Consider the following 18,250-nt stretch of genomic DNA (forward strand, 5'->3'; position numbering starts at 1 on the left):
ATGGTGTGAACAATCCTGCATCTCAAAGTCCTGCTCTGGAGGTCCCCAGAAGGAGGAAGAATCAAGCAGAGGGAAACTGTCTTGCTGGAGCAATGTTTATAGTTAGTGTTATGTACTGGGCTCTTGTGAAACACCACATGGATTGCTGGAGCAGCTAACAGCTCTCCAGCAACCCAGACTTTAAGTCTCCTGTGCTGCAATTGGCTATCTCCAGGCAGCAATGGTTGATTCAAACCTATTGTCTGCCGCCTAGGGGCTAAACTGAATATTGCGGCTGGTTGCAGCCATTTCCCTCAGTACAGTTCCAGCACGAAATAAACAATGAGTTATCCTGTACTCAGCTTCGCGTCTTCATTCCTGCACCAAAGAACCTGCTATTTAACAATTAGGGATGCTTATTTTATTGTGTTTACATGACAAATATAGACAGATCCATGGATCCCCCACAGACTGGCTCCAGGCAAGAACCCTGGCGACCCTGGTTTGTTTATTCATTTGTAAAATTTAATTCGCCCATCTTATCACTCTGGGTTGCTTACAACCTTAAAAAACCTAAAGGACCTAAATAACGTACTGTGAAGATCCAAATGATACACCCCAATTAAAAGAGAGGGAGGGTGGGAGAAGTTTGAGGGGGAGGGAGGCAGGGTATGTTCTTAATCTATCAATCCTCCCCTCCATGTACCCACCCCCCCATCCATTGGAGACCAGGCCAACTGGCAGAGCCAGGTCTTTAGGCTCTTAGGAAATTTCAGGAGGGCTGGAGTCTTCCTCACTCGTGGAGGGGGGCAAAATGTTCCAGAGGGCAAATGCAACAGCAGAGAAGGCTCATCTCCTGGGACCACCACCACAGCCAGCTGGAATACTCTGGCTGATGAGGCCCAGAGCATGCTTCCTTTGCTGGCATGAGTGGGGCGGGCTAATCCCATTGGGATGAGACAGTCCCTCAAGTCTCCTGGACAACCACAGGGTCCTTGCTTTGCTTCCCACAAAGTCCACACCATCTTCCACTCAAGAACCACGCTCAGAGTATGCATGGAAAGTCACGTCTTTATTCTTGAAAAGGGAGGAAGCTCAAACAGGAACGCAGCTGGGGCAGTGGCCGTGGCAGCCACACTGGAGGCGGTCTGCTCACAAGGTCGCGCTTCCATGGAGGAATGTTGTGGAGGGACTCATTCTTCGGGGTTTTGTTCTTGTTGCTGCTGTTGTTGTTGCTGTTCCTGTTGCTGTTGCTCTGTAAAGAGAAAAGGGGAAAGGTGGGTGGGCAAAGGGCTTCTGCTCCTGGATAAGCAGAACAGAGCAGAGGGGGTGTAGCCTTATCGTGGATGGCAGCTTCTGCCTGGATCACTTGCCAGGCTGGTGTAGCAGGTCTATTTTGCCACCCACTGACTCACAAGCTGTGTCCCAGAGACAAGGGAGACCACCAGAGAGCCCTCAGTGGGTCCCTCTGCTTTCTTCTCCTCCCCCCCAGCCTCCCCAGTCAAAGGCTGCCCATTGGCCCTTCAGGGGGTGGGGAAAAATATCTCCTGGCCAGAGACGTCCCTGGGTGTCTCCTCCGCCTTCATGGAGTTTATCCTGGTTTTGCTGACAAACAGAGCAATTTAACCAAAGAGTTCTCTTAAAGCAAAGAGATCATTGTCAATTTCAGAAAAGGCAGGCACAGCCACACTTCTCTGTGCATTAATGATCCATCTGTGGAGATGGTAACCAGCATCATATTCCTGGGTGTGCAGCTAACGAGTAGGCTGGCTTGATCGCTCAACAGTGAGACACTGGTGAAGCGGGCACAGCAGCGCCTGCATTTTCTGCGTCGCATAAGAAAAGCTCATTTTCCTTCCCCTGTCCTGAACACTTTCTACAGGGGGATGCGAGAGCATACCGCATCACAGTCTGGTTTGGAAGCATCCCTGCTTCAGACAGGAAGGTGGTGCAGAGAGTGGTGAGGACATCAGAAAAGATCATTGGCAGTTCCCTCCCTCCCATCCAGGACATAGCACAGAAGCGTTGCTTGAGCAGAGTCCGTAAGATTGTCTGGCACATGACACATCCTCTTCATGACCTGTTTTCCTTGTTACCTTCTGGGAGGAGGGGGCTTCGTGGTATCCGGAGCAGAACATCCAGATTCAGCCATAGTTTCGTTCCATACAGCATTAACCTTGTGAACTCTCAAGCTTCCTCCTCCCATTATATATATTCAAGATAGACAGTATTTAATATTCATTTGTTATGTATATGTAGGGGTGTGGGTCTATACATATGTTGTATATAGTATGTTTAGGTGTGGGTCATGTATGTGTTTCACTTTGAGAGCGGACAACTAAATTTCATTTTTGATCTGTGCCGTTGTGCCCACAGTAAAAAAAATGATAATAAAGGTTATCTTACGTCACCTCACCTCACCTCACCTCACCTCACCTCACCTCATCTCATCTCATCTCATCTTATCTTATCTTATTTTATCATCTTATCTTATCATCTTATTTATTGAGTGGGTTGATTTAGGATGTCTCCATCCTCACCTTCATTTGGTTGTTGTGTCACATCAGCCGTGCAAAATGGGGAAAGGTCTAAGAGTGACAGTGAGTAGAACCATCTCTCGCTATTGTGCTCATCCAGGTAAACACAATGGCTAAGTTTTTACACAACACAAAGAGGCCATTGGACGATCAGTCCCACAGTGAAGTTGGAAGCACAATCTCAGGATTGTGAGAATGGCTCACTCGTGAACTGGAGGACAACGTAGGTGACCATCTTTGGAGAAATTATTAATGACTGGGCTGTCGTTAGGGTTAGGGGAGAGGTGTCTTCCACAAACACAACACATTTGCATATAAACAAGGTCACACTCATTCTTGTTCCTTACCAAATCCACCACAGACCATTTGGCACTCCAGTTTGGTGGAGAAGCGATTGTCATTGCCACCACACAATCCGTAAATAAACACTTGACACGTTTTGGTCTCCCAGTTGAAGTAATATTGTGGTGAATATCCTAGACAACGACCGCTGTCTTTTGGCAGTTTGCAAACCTCTGTAGGGAGGAAGGGAGATCAGAAGAGAGGGAAAGAGGGCAGTGAGATGGACAGAGAAAGAATATTTTCCTTTCAGGCGGTGGGCTGGGCCACTTTTCCCAGAAAGCCTTCGGTGGACCCAAAGGTCTAAGATTGGATGTTGTGTCGGGACTGAATGGGTCATGTGGAAACGTGGCCTGAGAATGAGTGCCAGACATTCTGGAAACCGTAATGGTCTGTGGGAACGGCCTTGGGGGATAGGAGGAAAAGCCGCAGATGAGGCAACGGTCAGATAAGAGGCATCTGAGTCCACGGGAGGAATTGGGGCCTGGGAAATGTCTCAGGAGGGACCCTCCTTAGTTTCCTGGGCTGCAAAAATGAGGGGGGAAAGATGTGCTGCACGTACATATTTGCAAGAAGTGTCCCTAATAAAGTTACTCTCTAATAAAGAAAGTCTCCAATAGAGCTAGAAGTTTGGAAGATGCTTCTTGTCTAACTTAGCTCACTCGGAGGGTGTGTGTGTGTGTGGGGGGGAGTGTTGCCTTTCTGGGCTGATCTTACCAGGGACTTCAATGCAACACTGATCATCTGTACCTTTGCTGATTTTCCCACAGGCCTTTTCGCACATCTCCCTGGTCTCGAAGTTTTTGCGGTTGGCCTCGCAGACACGGAAAGAGACGCATTTCTTCTTGTCCGGATCATAGTAGAAGCGCTGCAACTGCTGTTTGCAGGTACCCTGTTCGAGAGGTAACTGGCACACCTCACTGCGGACTGCAAGAGAGTGAGAAAAGTGAGTTTGTCTGGGCTCTCCCCCCTCCTCGGAGCTTATGTGGGGGACGGAGGGGAAAGGGGACAAGTGGGAGAAGGAGGCCTGGACATACGTGAGGGCAGGCAGCCTCGGCTGCAGCCGGTGAAGCAGCACTTCTCGGTCAGGGGGCAGTCCTGGTCATCCCTGCAGGTGTTGTTGCATGGAAGCAAGGTCTGCAATTCACTCCTCCTGGGACACATGCCGGGGTGTTCTAGAATGAGAGGGATTTTTAGGCCCCCAAGAACTTAGCAAGACAGATAAAGTTACTTCTGAGCAGTTTCCTTTCATATTCCTCCCCTACAGATGGAATCTTGCCAGACTAAAGCAACTACTTGCATATTATAGACACACGCCGGAGTGTTCTAGAATGAGAGGGATTGTCAGGCCCCAAGAACCACTCAGGATACGTAGAGTTATTTCCCAGCAGTTTCCTTTACTGTTCCTCCCCTACAGACGGAATCTTGCCAGACTAAAGCAACTACTTGCATATTACAGACAATAGTCTGAGAATCTCTAGGGAAGAGCCATGTTAAGTCTCTTCCTCATGACCAAACTATCTAAATTGTCCTTTCTCTTTGCTCTCTCTAACACAGCCCCTCCCTTCTGGGAATCCAGACTACATTCCACCACAGGCAGAGAGGAGAAGCAGTTACTCAGTGCCTGGGATTGGATAGCAGAGGCATCTCTGTCTCTGGTGCAGCCTTGCCCTTTCTTCACTGCTGTCAGGCCAGGCCAGACCCTCCCCCCACCCATACCCTGGTGCAGCAAAGTATTCCAGGGCTCTGTCCTAAATCTTTGGTGTGTGAGAAGGACTGCAACCCTGGCAGGATGCGCAGCACGAACCATGCCAGGATGGGGGAAGGCCAGGCAGATACAACCCATCGCTGTGCTCTGCTTGGTTAATGTTAAGCTTGTGCAGATTTTGGTTTACATTTGGTGCACACCTTATAGGACACAGGTGTTGTGCATATGGAGGAAATGAGTTAATTTAGGAACCAGCTGAAGTGTATGGTGTGACTGGATGCAGGATATCATTGTGGGATTGGGCATCCTGCTATCTGTCCCTGTTGCAAGTACTGTATGTCTCTCTCTCTCTCCCTCTCTCTCTCTGTGTGTAATGGGAATGTTGGCATAGGTAGAGACAGAGAGAGAGATAGAGAGACAGAGACAGACAGAGAGAGAGAGAGAGAGAGAGAGAGAGAGAGAGAGAGAAGAAAGAAAGAAAGAAAGAAGGGAGGGAGGGTAAAGGAAGGAATGAAGGAAGAAAAAGAGGGAGAAAGAGAGCAAGCAAGCAAGCAAGCAAGCAATCAGAAAGAAAGAAAGAAAGAAAGAAAGAAAGAAAGAAAGAAAGAAAGAAAGAAAGAAAGGGAAAGGAAGGAAGGAAGGAAGGAAGGAAGGAAGGAAGGAAGGAAGGAAGGAAGGAAGGAAGGAAGGAAGGAAGAGTGGCACCTTCCACGCCCTCCACGCATATCTTCCTGCCCGCAAAACTGCAGCATTTCTTCCGAGGGAGATTCCCCATGTGGTTACAGTCCCAGTCACTGGTGCAGTTTGGGAAGCAAACGTCGCCTGTGCTGGGTGGGAGAATCAGCAGCGGGCAGTACCCTGGCATATCTAGGCAGAAAAGGGGGAGACAGAAGAGAAGAGGGCATTCAGAGTGGGGCTCACAGACCTTACGACGGAGTTCCCCAACATTTTCAGCTTTGCAGACCGGCTTGTGGAGGGAACAGAGGGGATGGTTCCGCGTGTGCAGCAGGCAAACACACTTGCCCACCACTTCCATGGCCTGCTTCCAAAAGGCTCAAGGTCCTATAGTGGGCCAGGGCCGGGGGGTTGGGGGCCCCTGCCCTAGTAGGAGAAGAGGCCCACTCCAAATGTTTCAGGACCTTCCTCAGCCTGGCAGGAGGCATCAGTGGCCGTGAGGAGGATGGTTATTTTGCAAACAAGCCGCACAGCAAAAGCCCACCAGCCTCATTTACCCACTCCAAAGAGTTGGAGGACTTTTGCTGCACCCCCTCCCTGGGCACCCCATGCAGCTGGGCAGCCCTGAAAGGCCTTCTCTGGCCAGGTGGCATCAGGTTTGGCCCTGCAGGGAAAACCTCCCAGCATCTCTGGGGCCCACCAAGCGCTCCGCTGGCAAGGAAGCCTTTGGAAGTGTTGATCTACCCAACGGAGGCCATCTCAGTGCAGGCTGGCACCAAATGACCTTCCTTTTGTGTGCCCCCCTCCCCTCCTCCAGCCTCTGGGGAGGCTCCCTCAAGCGGGCTGAGCTTTTTCTGCAGAGCTTCCTTGGAAAGTTCAAGTCTGGCTGGCCTCGGAGGATGAACAGCCATGGAACTCTCTGGGCTCCAATGGTGCTCCAATGGTGCTGGGTTCCAATGGTGCTTCCAATGGCGGGCAAAGAAACTGGTATGGCTCTGCTTTCCTCGGTACCAGGCTCGGCAGGCGCCCTCCCCTCTCTATCCTGACCCCCCTCCCCCAAACTCCCTTCCCCATCCAGGAACCAGACTGACTTTGTTGCGGGAATTCACATTTCTGCCCACAGGAAGTGGGGCAGCAGCGCTTGGAGCCGGGGCAGCTGGCATCGCTGGAGCAGAGTTTGCCGCAGTCAGTATTCTCGCCCTGAACTGGGGTGGGACATGTGCCAGGCTTGTCGTGATCTGCAAGATTTTGAGGAGGGGGGGGGAGAAGATGAGATTCGTACCAATAAAGTGGGAACAGTTTTGTCCTCTTTGAAAACCATCCATGAGTTCAGCAGGGCCTTTGTTGGGCTCACTCAAAAAGCTTTTGTTATATATATATATATATATATATAAACTTGAGACGAGTTAGAAAAATGGAAGGAGGTCCACTCCACCCCTCCCTCCTCTCCTGAGCTCTGGATCTGTCTGTCTGTCCCTCTGGGTTCTCCCTCTGAAGTCTCGTCTCCTGGATTGAAGCCTGTCTGCGACGGACCGACAGACCGCAGGCCTTGCAGCACTGCAAGGGGCAACATTCCTTTCCTCTTTCTCCTTCACCATTTCTTCTTTCTCAACCCTTTCCCTCCCTCCCCTTCCTTTCTTTCTTTCTTTCTTTCTTTCTTTCTTTCTTTCTTTCTTTCTTTCTTTCTTTCTTTCTTTCTTTCTTTCTTTCTTTCTCTCTCTCTCTCTCTCTCTCTCTCTCTCTCTCTCTCTCTTCTTCCTTCCTTCCTTCCTTCCTTCCTTCCTTCCTTCCTTCCTTCCTTCCTTTTCTTTCTTTTCTTTCTTTTTCTTCCTTCCTTCTTCCTTCTTTCTCTTTCCTTTCTTCCTTCTTTTCCTCCCTCCCTTCCTCTTTCCTCCCTCCGTCTCTTCTTCTTTCTTTCTTTCTTTCTTTCTTTCTTTCTTTCTTTCTTTCTTTCTTTCTTTCTTTCTTTCTTTCTTTCTTTCTTTCTTTCTTTCTTTCTTTCTTTCTTTCTTTCCTTTCTTTTCCTTTCTTTCTTTTCTCTTCCTTCCTTCCCTCCCTCCCTCTTTCCTGCCTTCCTCCTTCCCTCCCTCTTCCCTCCTTCTCTCCCTCCCTCCCCTTCCTTCCTTCTTTCCTTCCTTCCTTCCTCCCTCTCCTCCCTCCCTTCCTTCCCCCAAGATAGCCTTGCTAGACCCAGGCCATCTGGCCCACAGCCAATGCTCCTCCCCTCCTCCCTCAGACCCTCCTCTGACTGGACCTCACCTGGAAGGACACATCGGCGCTCGCAATCTTTAACATCCTCGAAGTTGTTCGCGTTCCCCTGGCAGCCTCCGTAGATGAACTGTTTGCACATCCCGGAGTGCTTGTCGTAGAACCAGCGAGGCATATATGCCCGGCAGGGGCCTGTCTCTGCGGGCAGCAGGCAGATATCTGAGAAACACAGCAGATGGCCAAGAGTTAAAAGTTTGCACCTGGATGCCCAACTTCTCAAGCGGGCACGGGGGGGGCAGGAGGACTCAGCAACTGTGGGACGGATCTGTCGCCCACCCTGTGGTGCCCTTCTGCCAGGTGGTGCCTGCCTGCGCCTCTGTCTTGGGGAGGACGTGGCTTTCAGAGGCTCAGGAGACGCCTGGCGGGCAGCTTCTCCAGATCTGCTGCCTTCCAGCTTCCTCTGGGTTGGCTCCGGAACTGCTGTGGGTGTTTTTATCTTGCTTCTTGCGCATTTTGGTCAACTCAGGTTGGTTCCACCCCCACAGCCCCTGCTTGGCTGATCATGCCGAAATGCCTTTCTTGCTCTCTTTTACTCTTGCCCTTGTTTATGCCGGATCCTGGGTGCAAAATGGCTGGCACTTCCAGAGCTCTGTTGTGGAGAGGGGGGGTTGGGGGGCTCCCACCAGCCCCGTCTGTGCTTGGGGTCTGAATTGACTGTCTCGACATTTTCCCCAACACTATTATTCTTCGTCACACCACACGGGGGCGCATTTGCACACAGGGAGAACTTGACACCTGTGGATGTTTAGAGGCAGCTTTTGCAGACAGCCGCTCAAGCGGGGGAGGGGCAGGGTCTGCCTTCTGGGGAGGGGGGGCACCGGTGGTCCTAACACCTCGCCAGGGCCAACTCCCCACCGGAGAAGAGTTATACTAACATCGAAGAAATATTGAAGAAAGGATGCCAAAGGAGGGACACAATAAAATTTGAATGACAAAAATTAATTTAAAAAAAACTATTTTAAATAATTAAACTGAATTGTTGAATTGTCCAATAACGAGGTGTCCCGTGGTGAGTTAACCATGGCAAGGTGGCGAGTTAACCAGTCCAATCAGAGTAGAGCTGGAAGGGACACTGGAGGTCATCTAGTCTAACCCCATGCTGAAGCAGGAGACCCTATGCAATTTGAGACAAGTGGCTGTCCAGTCTCTTCTTAAAAAACCTCCATGCTTTCTGAAAGCCAGTTGCTCCCCTGGTTTATTGTCCTCACTGTTAGGAAGTTTCTGCTTAATTCCAGGTTGCTTCTCTCTTTCATTAGTTTCCATCCGTTGTTTCTCATCTTGCTTTTTACGGTGCTTTGGCGAATAGGTGGACCCTCCCCTCTTATCTGTGGCAGCCCCTCAGATACTGGAACTCTGCTATCGTGTCTCCCCTATTTCTTCTTTTCTTTAGACTACTAGCCAAACCCAAGTCCCGCAGCCGTTCTTCGTATGCTTTAGTCTCCAGGCTTTGGATCATCTTAGTTGCTCTTCTCTGAACTTTTTCCGAAGTCTCAGGATCTTTTTTGTAATGTGGTGACCAAAACTGGATTCAGGCTTCTAAGTGAGGTCTTACTAAGGCTTTATAAAGCAGTTCTTATAAGTTATGAAGTTCACCATGGCGAGTTGGCCATGGTGAGTTGGCTGCAGTGAGTTGTCCATTCTGGTCTTCCAGCCCCCTTGGAGCTCTACTGTCCTGCATCAGCCGGGACCTACCTTGTGGCTGGCATTCCCGCCGGCAGACTCCATTGCAGCAGTTCTTCCGTTGCGGACAATCTCGGTCTGTGCGGCAGTGCATCCCCTTGGACTCTTGGGAACCCTTCATGTCTCCTGTGCAGAGAAGAGCAACAAAGAGGATCAGGGGATTGGAGGCTAAAATATATGAAGAACGGTTGCTGGAACTGGGTGGGTCTAGTTTTATGAAAAGAAGGACTACGACAGACATGATAGCAGTCTTCCAATATCTGAGGGATTCCTAAAGAGACAAGGGAAGGGGTGTGTATGTCAAACTATTCTCCAAAGCCCCTGAAGGCAGGACAAGAAGCAACGGATGGAAACTCATCAAGGAGAGAAGCAACCTGGAACTAAGGAGGAATTTTCTGACAGAACAATTAACCGTCTTGTTTGGGGCTTGGCTCACCCAAGGACAGATCCAAGAAGGATGGAAGCCTCCAGGTGTGGCAAATAAAAGATATAGCCCCTTGCCATTGTGAAAAATAACTGGAAGGAGCAAGGAAGTTTAAAAATAAAGTGTATAATATATAGTGTATAATATATAGTATAATATATATATATATATATACACACCTTCAAATCTACGCAGGAAAAAACCCGAATGACCAAAGATCCACATACAAACACCCGCAAAAACCTCAGAAAACATATGTATATGTGTGTGTGTGTGTGTGTGTGTGTGTGTGTATAGTATTGTCATGTAATCATTGTTATATTATTTTATAGTTATTACTTTATTATCAAGTTACCAACGGAGCCTGGTGTGAGTCATCATCTAGGAATTGTTTTTGAGTACCTGCTACCACTACTTGGTTTGGCAAGTGTGAAAGATGCAAGACATCTTTCCTTTAAGATTGATAAGTAGGTACATATTTAGTAAACAGGATAGTAGGGGAGGGATCTCATTAGTATAATGTAAGCAAACAGGGGTGGAGATAATGTATTGTGTTTAGGCGCTTCTGATAGATTATAACCTTGTAGTTATTTTATAGGAGTTAAAGTGCGATAGATTTAATAGTTTATTGTTGTTTGCATATGGTAGATTATGATTGTTTGTACTTTTATACCTTGTATTTAGCTCTGGGAAGTCGGGGAGGGGGGAGGGGGAGGGAGGAGGTGTTGGGGAGGGTTGGGAAGAGGGGAGGGGGTTGGGAGGGGTTTTGTTTTGTGTTGCTAAAAATAAAATGTACTGTAAAACTTTTCAATAAAAAAAGATAGATTATAACCTCCAAAGCCTAAGCCAATGGGGCCATGGGGGAGGGAATGGGGCGTCGCGATGGGATGTATAATAATGTGTGATTTTGAAACTTTGAGTGTGGTTCAGTGTTTGGCTTTGTTGCATCATTTGCCTTCCTGAATCCACCACCCATTCCATTCCATTCCATTCCATTCCATTCCATTCCATTCCATTCCATTCTATTCTATTCTATTCTATTCTATTCTATTCTATTCTATTCTATTCTATTCTATTCTATTCTATTCTATTCTATTCTATTCACCTTCATGGATTACTGCCTTGTTGTGGCGAAGGGGCTTGCGTAATTCAATGAAGCTATGAGCTATGCCGTGCAGGGCCACCCAAGACGGAAAGGTCATAGCCGAGAGTTCTGACAAAACGTGATCCACTGGAGAAGGAAATGGCAACCCACTCCAGTATCTTTGCCATGAAAACCCCATGGACAGTACCAAAAGGCAAAATGATATGACGCTGGAAGATGAGCCCCTCAGGTCGGAAGGCGTCCAATATGCTACTGGGGAAGAGCAGAGGGCTAGTACTAGTAGCGCCAGAAAGAATGAAGCGACTGGGCCAAAGCCGAAAGGACGCTCAGCTGTGGATGTGTCTGGTAGTGAAAGGAAAGTCCGATGCTGTAAAGATTTTTTCTCCATAGGAACCTGGAATGTAAGATCCATGAATCAAGGAAAGCTGGACGTGGTCAAACAAGAGATGACAAGACTGAACATCGACATCTTAGGTATCAGTGAACTAAAATGGACAGGAATGGGTGAATGTAATTCAGATGACCATCAGGTATACTACTGCGGGCAAGAATCCCTCAGAAGAAATGGAGTAGCCTTCATAGTCAATAAAAAAGTAGGAAAAGCAATACTGGGATACAATCCTCAAAATGACAGAATGATCTCAGTTTGAATCCAAGGCAAACCATTCAATATCACAGTAGTCCAAGTCTATGCCCCAACCACCGGTGCTGAAGAGGATGAAATTGACCGGTTCTATGAAGCCCTACAGCACCTTATAGAACTAACACCAAAAAATGATGTCCTTATCATCATGGGGGATTGGAATGCTAAAGTAGGAAGTCAAAAGATAAACCAAATAACAGGCAAGTTTGGCCTTGGAGTACAAAATGCAGCAGGGCACAGGCTGATAGAATTTTGTCAAGAGAATACGATGGTCATAGCAAACACTCTTTTCCAACAACCCAAGAGACGGCTCTACACATGGACATCACCAGACGGTCAACACAGAAATCAGATTGACTATATGCTCTGCAGCCAAAGATGGAGAAGCTCTATACAGTCAGTAAAAACAAGACCAGGAGCTGACTGTGGCTCAGGCCATGAGCTTCTTGTTGCAAAGTTTAGGCTTAAACTGAAGAAAGTAGGGAAAAGCACTAGGCCACTCAGGTATGAATTAAATCATATCCCTGTTGAATATACAGTAGAGATGACAAATAGATTTAAGGAATTAGATCTGATAGACAGAGTGCCTGAAGAACTATGGACAGAGGTTCGCAACATTGTACAACAGGTAGCGACCAAAACCATCCCAAAGAAAAAGAAATGCAAGAAAGCAAAATGGCTGTCTGAGGAAGCTTTGCAAATAGCTGAGGAAAGGAGGGAAGCGAAAGGCAAGGGAGAAAAAGAAAGATATTCCCAATTAAATGCAGAATTCCAAAGAATAGCTAGAAGAGATAAGAATGCCTTCTTAAATGAACAGTGCAAAGAAATAGAAGAAAACAATAGAACAGGGAGGACCAGAGATCTTTTCAAGAAAATTGGAGAGATGAAGGGAAAGTTTCATGCAAAAATGGGCATGATAAAGGACCAAAATGGCAGGGAGCTAACAGAGGCAGAAGAGATTAAGAAGAGATGGCAAAATTACACAGAAGAACTATACAAGAATGAGCTTTGTTGTTGTTAGTTGCGAAGTCGTGTCCGACCCATCGCGACCCTATGGACAATGTTCCTCCAGGCCTTCCTGTCCTCTACCATCTTCTGCAGTCCAGTTAAGCTCATGCCTACTGCTTCAGTGACTCCATCCAGCCACCTCATTCTCTGTCGTCCCCTTCTTCTATTGCCCTCAATCTTTCCCAGCATTAGGCTCTTCTCCAGTGAGTCCTTCCTCCTCATTAGGTGGCCAAAGTATTTGAGTTTTAGCTTCAGGATCTGGCCTTCTAAAGAGCAGTCAGGGTTGATCTCCTCTAGGACTGACCGGTTTGATCGCCTTGCAGTCCAAGGGACTCGCAGGAGTCTTCTCCAGCACCATAGTTCAAAGGCCTCAATTCTTTTGCGCTCAGCCTTTCTTATGGTCCAACTTTCACTGCCATACATTGCAACTGGGAAGACCATAGCCTTGACTATACGCACTTTTGTTGACAGGGTGATGTCTCTGCTTTTTAGTGTGCTGTCTAGATTTGCCATGGCTTTCCTCCCTAGGAGCAAGCATCTTTTAATTTCTTGACTACAGTCCCCATCTGCAGTGACCTTGGAGCCCAGGAAAATAAAATCTGTCACTACCTCCATTTCTTCCCCATCTATTTGCCAGGAATTAAGAGGGCCGGATGCCATGATCTTAGTTTTCTTAATGTTTAGTTTCAACCCAACTTTTGCACTCTCCTTCTTCACTCGCAACAAGAGACTCTTCAGTTCCTCTTCACTTTCTGCCATTAGAGTGGTATCATCTGCATATCTTAGGTTGTTGATATTTCTTCCAGCAATCTTAATTCCAACTTTTGATTCATCTAGCCCTGCCTTTCTCATGATGTGCTCTGCATATAAGTTAAATAGGCAAGGCGACAGTATACAGCCTTGCCGGACTCCTTTCCCAATTTTGAACCAATCAGTGGTTCCGTGTCCAGTTCTCACTGTTGCTTCTTGGCCCGCATATAGGTTTCTCAAGAGACAAATAAGATGTTCTGGTACTCCCATCTCTTTAAGAACTTGCCACAGTTTGTTATGATCCACACAATCAAAGGCTTTAGCATAGTCAATGAAGCAGAAGTAGATGTTTTTCTGGAACTCTCTAGCTTTTTCCATGATCCAGCGTATGTTGGCAATTTGATCTCTAGTTCCTCTGCCTCTTCGAAATCCTGCCTGTACTTCTGGTAGTTCTCGATCCACATACTGCTGGAGTCTAGCTTGTAGGATTTTAAGCATAACTTTACTAGCATGAGAAATGAGTGCAATGGTGCGATAGTTTGAACATTCTTTGGCACTGCCTTTCTTTGGAATTGGAATGTAAACTGATCTTTTCCAATCCTGTGGCTACTGTTGAGTTTTCCAAATTTGCTGGCAAATTGAGTGTAGCACTTTTACTGCATCGTCTTTTAAGATTTTGAATAGCTCAGCTGGAATACTGTCACCTCCACTAGCTTTGTTGTTGCTCAGCTTTTCTAAGGCCCACTTCACTTCACATTCTAGGATGTCTGGCTCGAGGTCAGTGACCACCTCATTGTGATTATCAGGGACATTAAGCTCATTCTTGTATAGTTCTTCTGTGTAATTTTGCCATCTCTTCTTAATCTCTTCTGCCTCTGTTAGGTCCCTGCCATTTTGGTCCTTTATCATGCCCATTTTTGCATTGAACATTCCCTTCATCTCTCCAATTTTCTTGAAAAGATCCCTGGTCCTCCCTATTCTATTGTTTTCTTCTATTTCTTTGCACTGTTCATTTAAGAAGGCATTCTTATCTCTTCTAGCTATTCTCTGGAATTCTGCATTCAATTGGGCGTATCTTTCTTTTTCTCCCTTGCCTTTTGCTTCCCTCCTTTCCTCAGCTATTTGCAAAGCTTCCTCAGACAGCCATTTTGCTTTCTTGCATTTCTTTTTCTTTGGGATGGTTTTGGTCGCTACCTGTTGTACAATGTTGCGAACCTCTGTCCATAGTTCTTCAGGCACTCTGTCTATCAGATCTAATTCCTTAAATCTATTTGTCATCTCTACTGTATATTCAACAGGGATATGATTTAATTCATACCTGAGTGGCCTAGTGCTTTTCCCTACTTTCTTCAGTTTAAGCCTAAACTTTGCAACAAGAAGCTCATGGCCTGAGCCACAGTCAGCTCCTGGTCTTGTTTTTACTGACTGTATAGAGCTTCTCCATCTTTGGCTGCAGAGCATATAGTCAATCTGATTTCTGTGTTGACCGTCTGGTGATGTCCATGTGTAGAGCCGTCTCTTGGGTTGTTGGAAAAGAGTGTTTGCTATGACCATCGTATTCTCTTGACAAAATTCTATCAGCCTGTGCCCTGCTGCATTTTGTACTCCAAGGCCAAACTTGCCTGTTATTTCGTTTATCTTTTGACTTCCTACTTTAGCATTCCAATCCCCCATGATGATAAGGACATCATTTTTTGGTGTTACTTCTATAAGGTGCTGTAGGGCTTCATAGAACCGGTCAATTTCATCCTCTTCAGCACCGGTGGTTGGGGCATAGACTTGGACTACTGTGATATTGAATGGTTTGCCTTGGATTCGAACTGAGATCATTCTGTCATTTTGAGGATTGTATCCCAGTATTGCTTTTCCTACTCTTTTATTGACTATGAAGGCTACTCCATTTCTTCTGAGGGATTCTTGCCCGCAGTAGTATACCTGATGGTCATCTGAATTAAATTCACCCATTCCTGTCCATTTTAGTTCGCTGATACCTAAGATGTCGATGTTCAGTCTTGTCATCTCTTGTTTGACCACGTCCAGCTTTCCTTGATTCATGGATCTTACATTCCAGGTTCCTATGGAGAAAAAATCTTTACAGCATCGGACTTTCCTTTCACTACCAGACATATCCACAGCTGAGCGTCCTTTCGGCTTTGGCCCAGTCGCTTCATTCTTTCTGGCGCTACTAGTACTAGCCCTCTGCTCTTCCCCAGTAGCATATTGGACGCCTTCCGACCTGAGGGGCTCATCTTCCAGCGTCATATCGTTTTGCCTTTTGGTACTGTCCATAGGGTTTTCATGGCAAAGATACTGGAGTGGGTTGCCATTTCCTTCTCCAGGGGATCACGTTTTGTCAGAACTCTCTGCTATGACCTGTCCGTCTTGGGTGGCCCTGCACGGCATAGCTCATAGCTTCATTGAATTACGCAAGCCCCTTCGCCACGACAAGGCAGTAATCCATGAAGGGGAGAATGAGCTTAACGTCCCTGATAATCACAATGAGGTGGTCACTGACCTCGAGCCAGACATCCTAGAATGTGAAGTGAAGTGGGCCTTAGAAAAGCTGAGCAGCAACAAAGCTAGTGGAGGTGACAGTATTCCAGCTGAGCTATTCAAAATCTTAAAGACGATGCAGTAAAAGTGCTACACTCAATTTGCCAGCAAATTTGGAAAACTCAACAGTGGCCACAGTAGTGGAAAAAATCAGTTTACATTCCAATTCCAAAGAAAGGCAGTGCCAAATAATGTTCAAACTATTGCACCATTTCACTCATTTCACATGCTAGTAAAGTTATGCTTACAATCCTACAAGCTAGACTCCAGCAGTATGTGGATCGAGAACTACCAGAAGTACAGGCAGGATTTCGAAGAGGCAGAGGAACTAGAGATCAAATTGCTAACATACGCTGGATCATGGAGAAAGCTAGGGAGTTCCAGAAAAACATCTACTTCTGCTTCATTGACTATGCTAAAGCCTTTGATTGTGTGGATCATAACAAACTCTGGCAAGTTCTTAAAGAGATGGGCGTACCAGACCATCTTATTTGTCTCTTGAGAAACCTATATGCGGGTCAAGAAGCAACAGTGAGAACTGGACACGGAACCACTGATTGGTTCAAAATTGGGAAAGGAGTCCGGCAAGGCTGTATACTGTCACCCTGCCTATTTAACTTATATGCAGAGCACATCATGAGAAAGGCAGGGCTAGATGAATCAAAAGTTGGAATTAAGATTGCCAGAAGAAATATCAACAACCTAAGATATGCAGATGATACCACTCTAATGGCAGAAAGTGAAGAAGAACTAAAGAGCCTCTTGTTGCGGGTGAAGAAGGAGAGTGCAAAAGTTGGGTTGAAACTAAACATTAAGAAAACTAAGATCATGGCATCTGGCCCTCTCAATTCCTGCAAATAGATGGGGAAGAAATGGAGGTAGTGACAGATTTTATTTTCCTGGGCTCCAAGATCACTGCAGATGGGGACTGTAGCCAAGAAATTAAAAGACGCTTGCTCCTCGGGAGGAAAGCCATGGCAAATCTAGACAGCACACTAAAAAGCAGAGACATCCATCACCCTGCCTACAAAAGTGCGTATAGTTAAGGCTATGGTCTTCCCAGTTGCAATGTATGGCTGTGAAAGTTGGACCATAACAAAGGCTGAGCGCCAAAGAATGGAGGCCTTTGAACTCTGGTGCTGGAGAAGACTCCTGCGAGTCCCTTGGACTGCAAGGTGATCAAACCGGTCAGTCCTAGAGGAGATCAACCCTGACTGCTCTTTAGAAGGCCAGATCCTGAAGCTAAAACTCAAATACTTTGGCCACCTAATGAGAAGGAAGGACTCGCTGGAGAAGAGCCTAATGCTGGGAAAGATCGAGGGCAATAGAAGAAGGGGATGACAGAGAATGAGGTGGGTGGATGGAGTCACTGAAGCAGGAGGCGTGAGCTTAACTGGACTCCAGAAGATGGTAGAGGACAGGAAGGCCTGGAGGAACGTCGTCTATAGGGTCGCGATGGGTCGGACACAACTTTGCAGCTAAGAACAACAATTGTAATTCTATATATATTTGGAACTTTGGTATTTTAAATGTAGGAAAAGAGGAAGAGAAAGTAGCAGACGGGAAATGTCAGTGCAAGATATGAGTGGGTGATCGGTAGAAGAAGGAAAATATAAAAATGTTGGTTAAAGTCTGGTTCGGGGCCATTGGTCCATAGCTGTTCTATTGGAATCTGCTAGTGCCAGTCGGTCCTCATTGCAATGGGTTATTGATGTAAGTAATGCCATGTTGTTATGCCATGTTCCAAATTATTAGAAAGTAAACCTCTGAATCTTAAAGTAAGAGTTGTTCTTTGTGTTACTGTCTTTTCTATTGGGTTTTTCCCCACGACAAAGGATTCCAGAGGGATCCGCTTGGATCCAGTCCATGCTGGGATCTACGAAACTCCACAAAGTGGCCTCAGACTCCGGGTTCTTACCTTGCACAGGGTCCATGCAGTCCTTCATGCAAGCATATTGGCAACACTTCTGATCCCCCGAACATTCATCGTCACCGTCACACTTGTAGACACAAGGAGTGGTGACGCCTGGGGGTGCCCTGGGACACCGCCCAGGTTTCACTGAAAAGGAGCGCATTCAGAGCTATTTGTGGTTTTGTTCTATCTGGGCGTATGATGCTGAATTAAGCAAACAAAAAATATTAAAGGATCGATTCATGAATGTTTCTCACTTGCCGTTGCGTAATCATTCTTTTAGGCAGCCCACGGCTGGGCAAGGAAGGCCCTGGAACAGGCAGGGAGAGACGCAGAGGCACATCAACACTCCTCTGCAAGTTGCCTCCCATTGCAAGAGCAGTAAGAATTGTTGTAGAAAGAAATAAAGAGATCAGAGCAGCCAAGCAACGCCTGTCCCAGCTCTCCCAAAGGACGGGGACCTTAATCGGCCCGCCCAGAAACGTTCCCTGGGGCATCTACTCTATGCAAAAAACAGAATAATCTTCTCTTTTTCATACACTAATCTCAGTTTAAGTTCATGGAAAGTAATTTCGTAATGCAGCACCGCAACATCCCTGTTTTTCTTCAGTTCTCTCAACTTGTTTAGAAGGGACGTCGGAACTACAAGAAACCTTGAAGAACCTCAAG

The 18,250-nt window shown here is 46.7% G+C and overlaps 1 protein-coding gene across 1 annotated transcript; it reads right to left on the reverse strand.

Annotated features, from left to right (window-relative positions):
- Positions 1–1,136: 1,136 nt before the first annotated feature.
- Positions 1,137–17,764, reverse strand: LOC308665488 (actinia tenebrosa protease inhibitors-like). Its single transcript, XM_081323549.1, has 9 exons — positions 17,588–17,764; positions 9,199–9,312; positions 7,498–7,665; positions 6,330–6,476; positions 5,269–5,430; positions 3,893–4,030; positions 3,606–3,782; positions 2,864–3,031; positions 1,137–1,234 (listed from the first exon to the last, which is right to left on the reverse strand). Exons 1-9 carry the CDS (start codon positions 17,742–17,744, stop codon positions 1,173–1,175), a joined length of 1,293 nt encoding a protein of 430 aa, XP_081179675.1. The 5' UTR covers positions 17,745–17,764; the 3' UTR covers positions 1,137–1,172.
- Positions 17,765–18,250: the final 486 nt, after the last annotated feature.

Source organism: Vipera berus (genome assembly GCF_964194415.1).
Source record: "Vipera berus genome assembly, chromosome: 3".
Lineage (NCBI taxonomy): Eukaryota > Metazoa > Chordata > Lepidosauria > Squamata > Viperidae > Vipera > Vipera berus.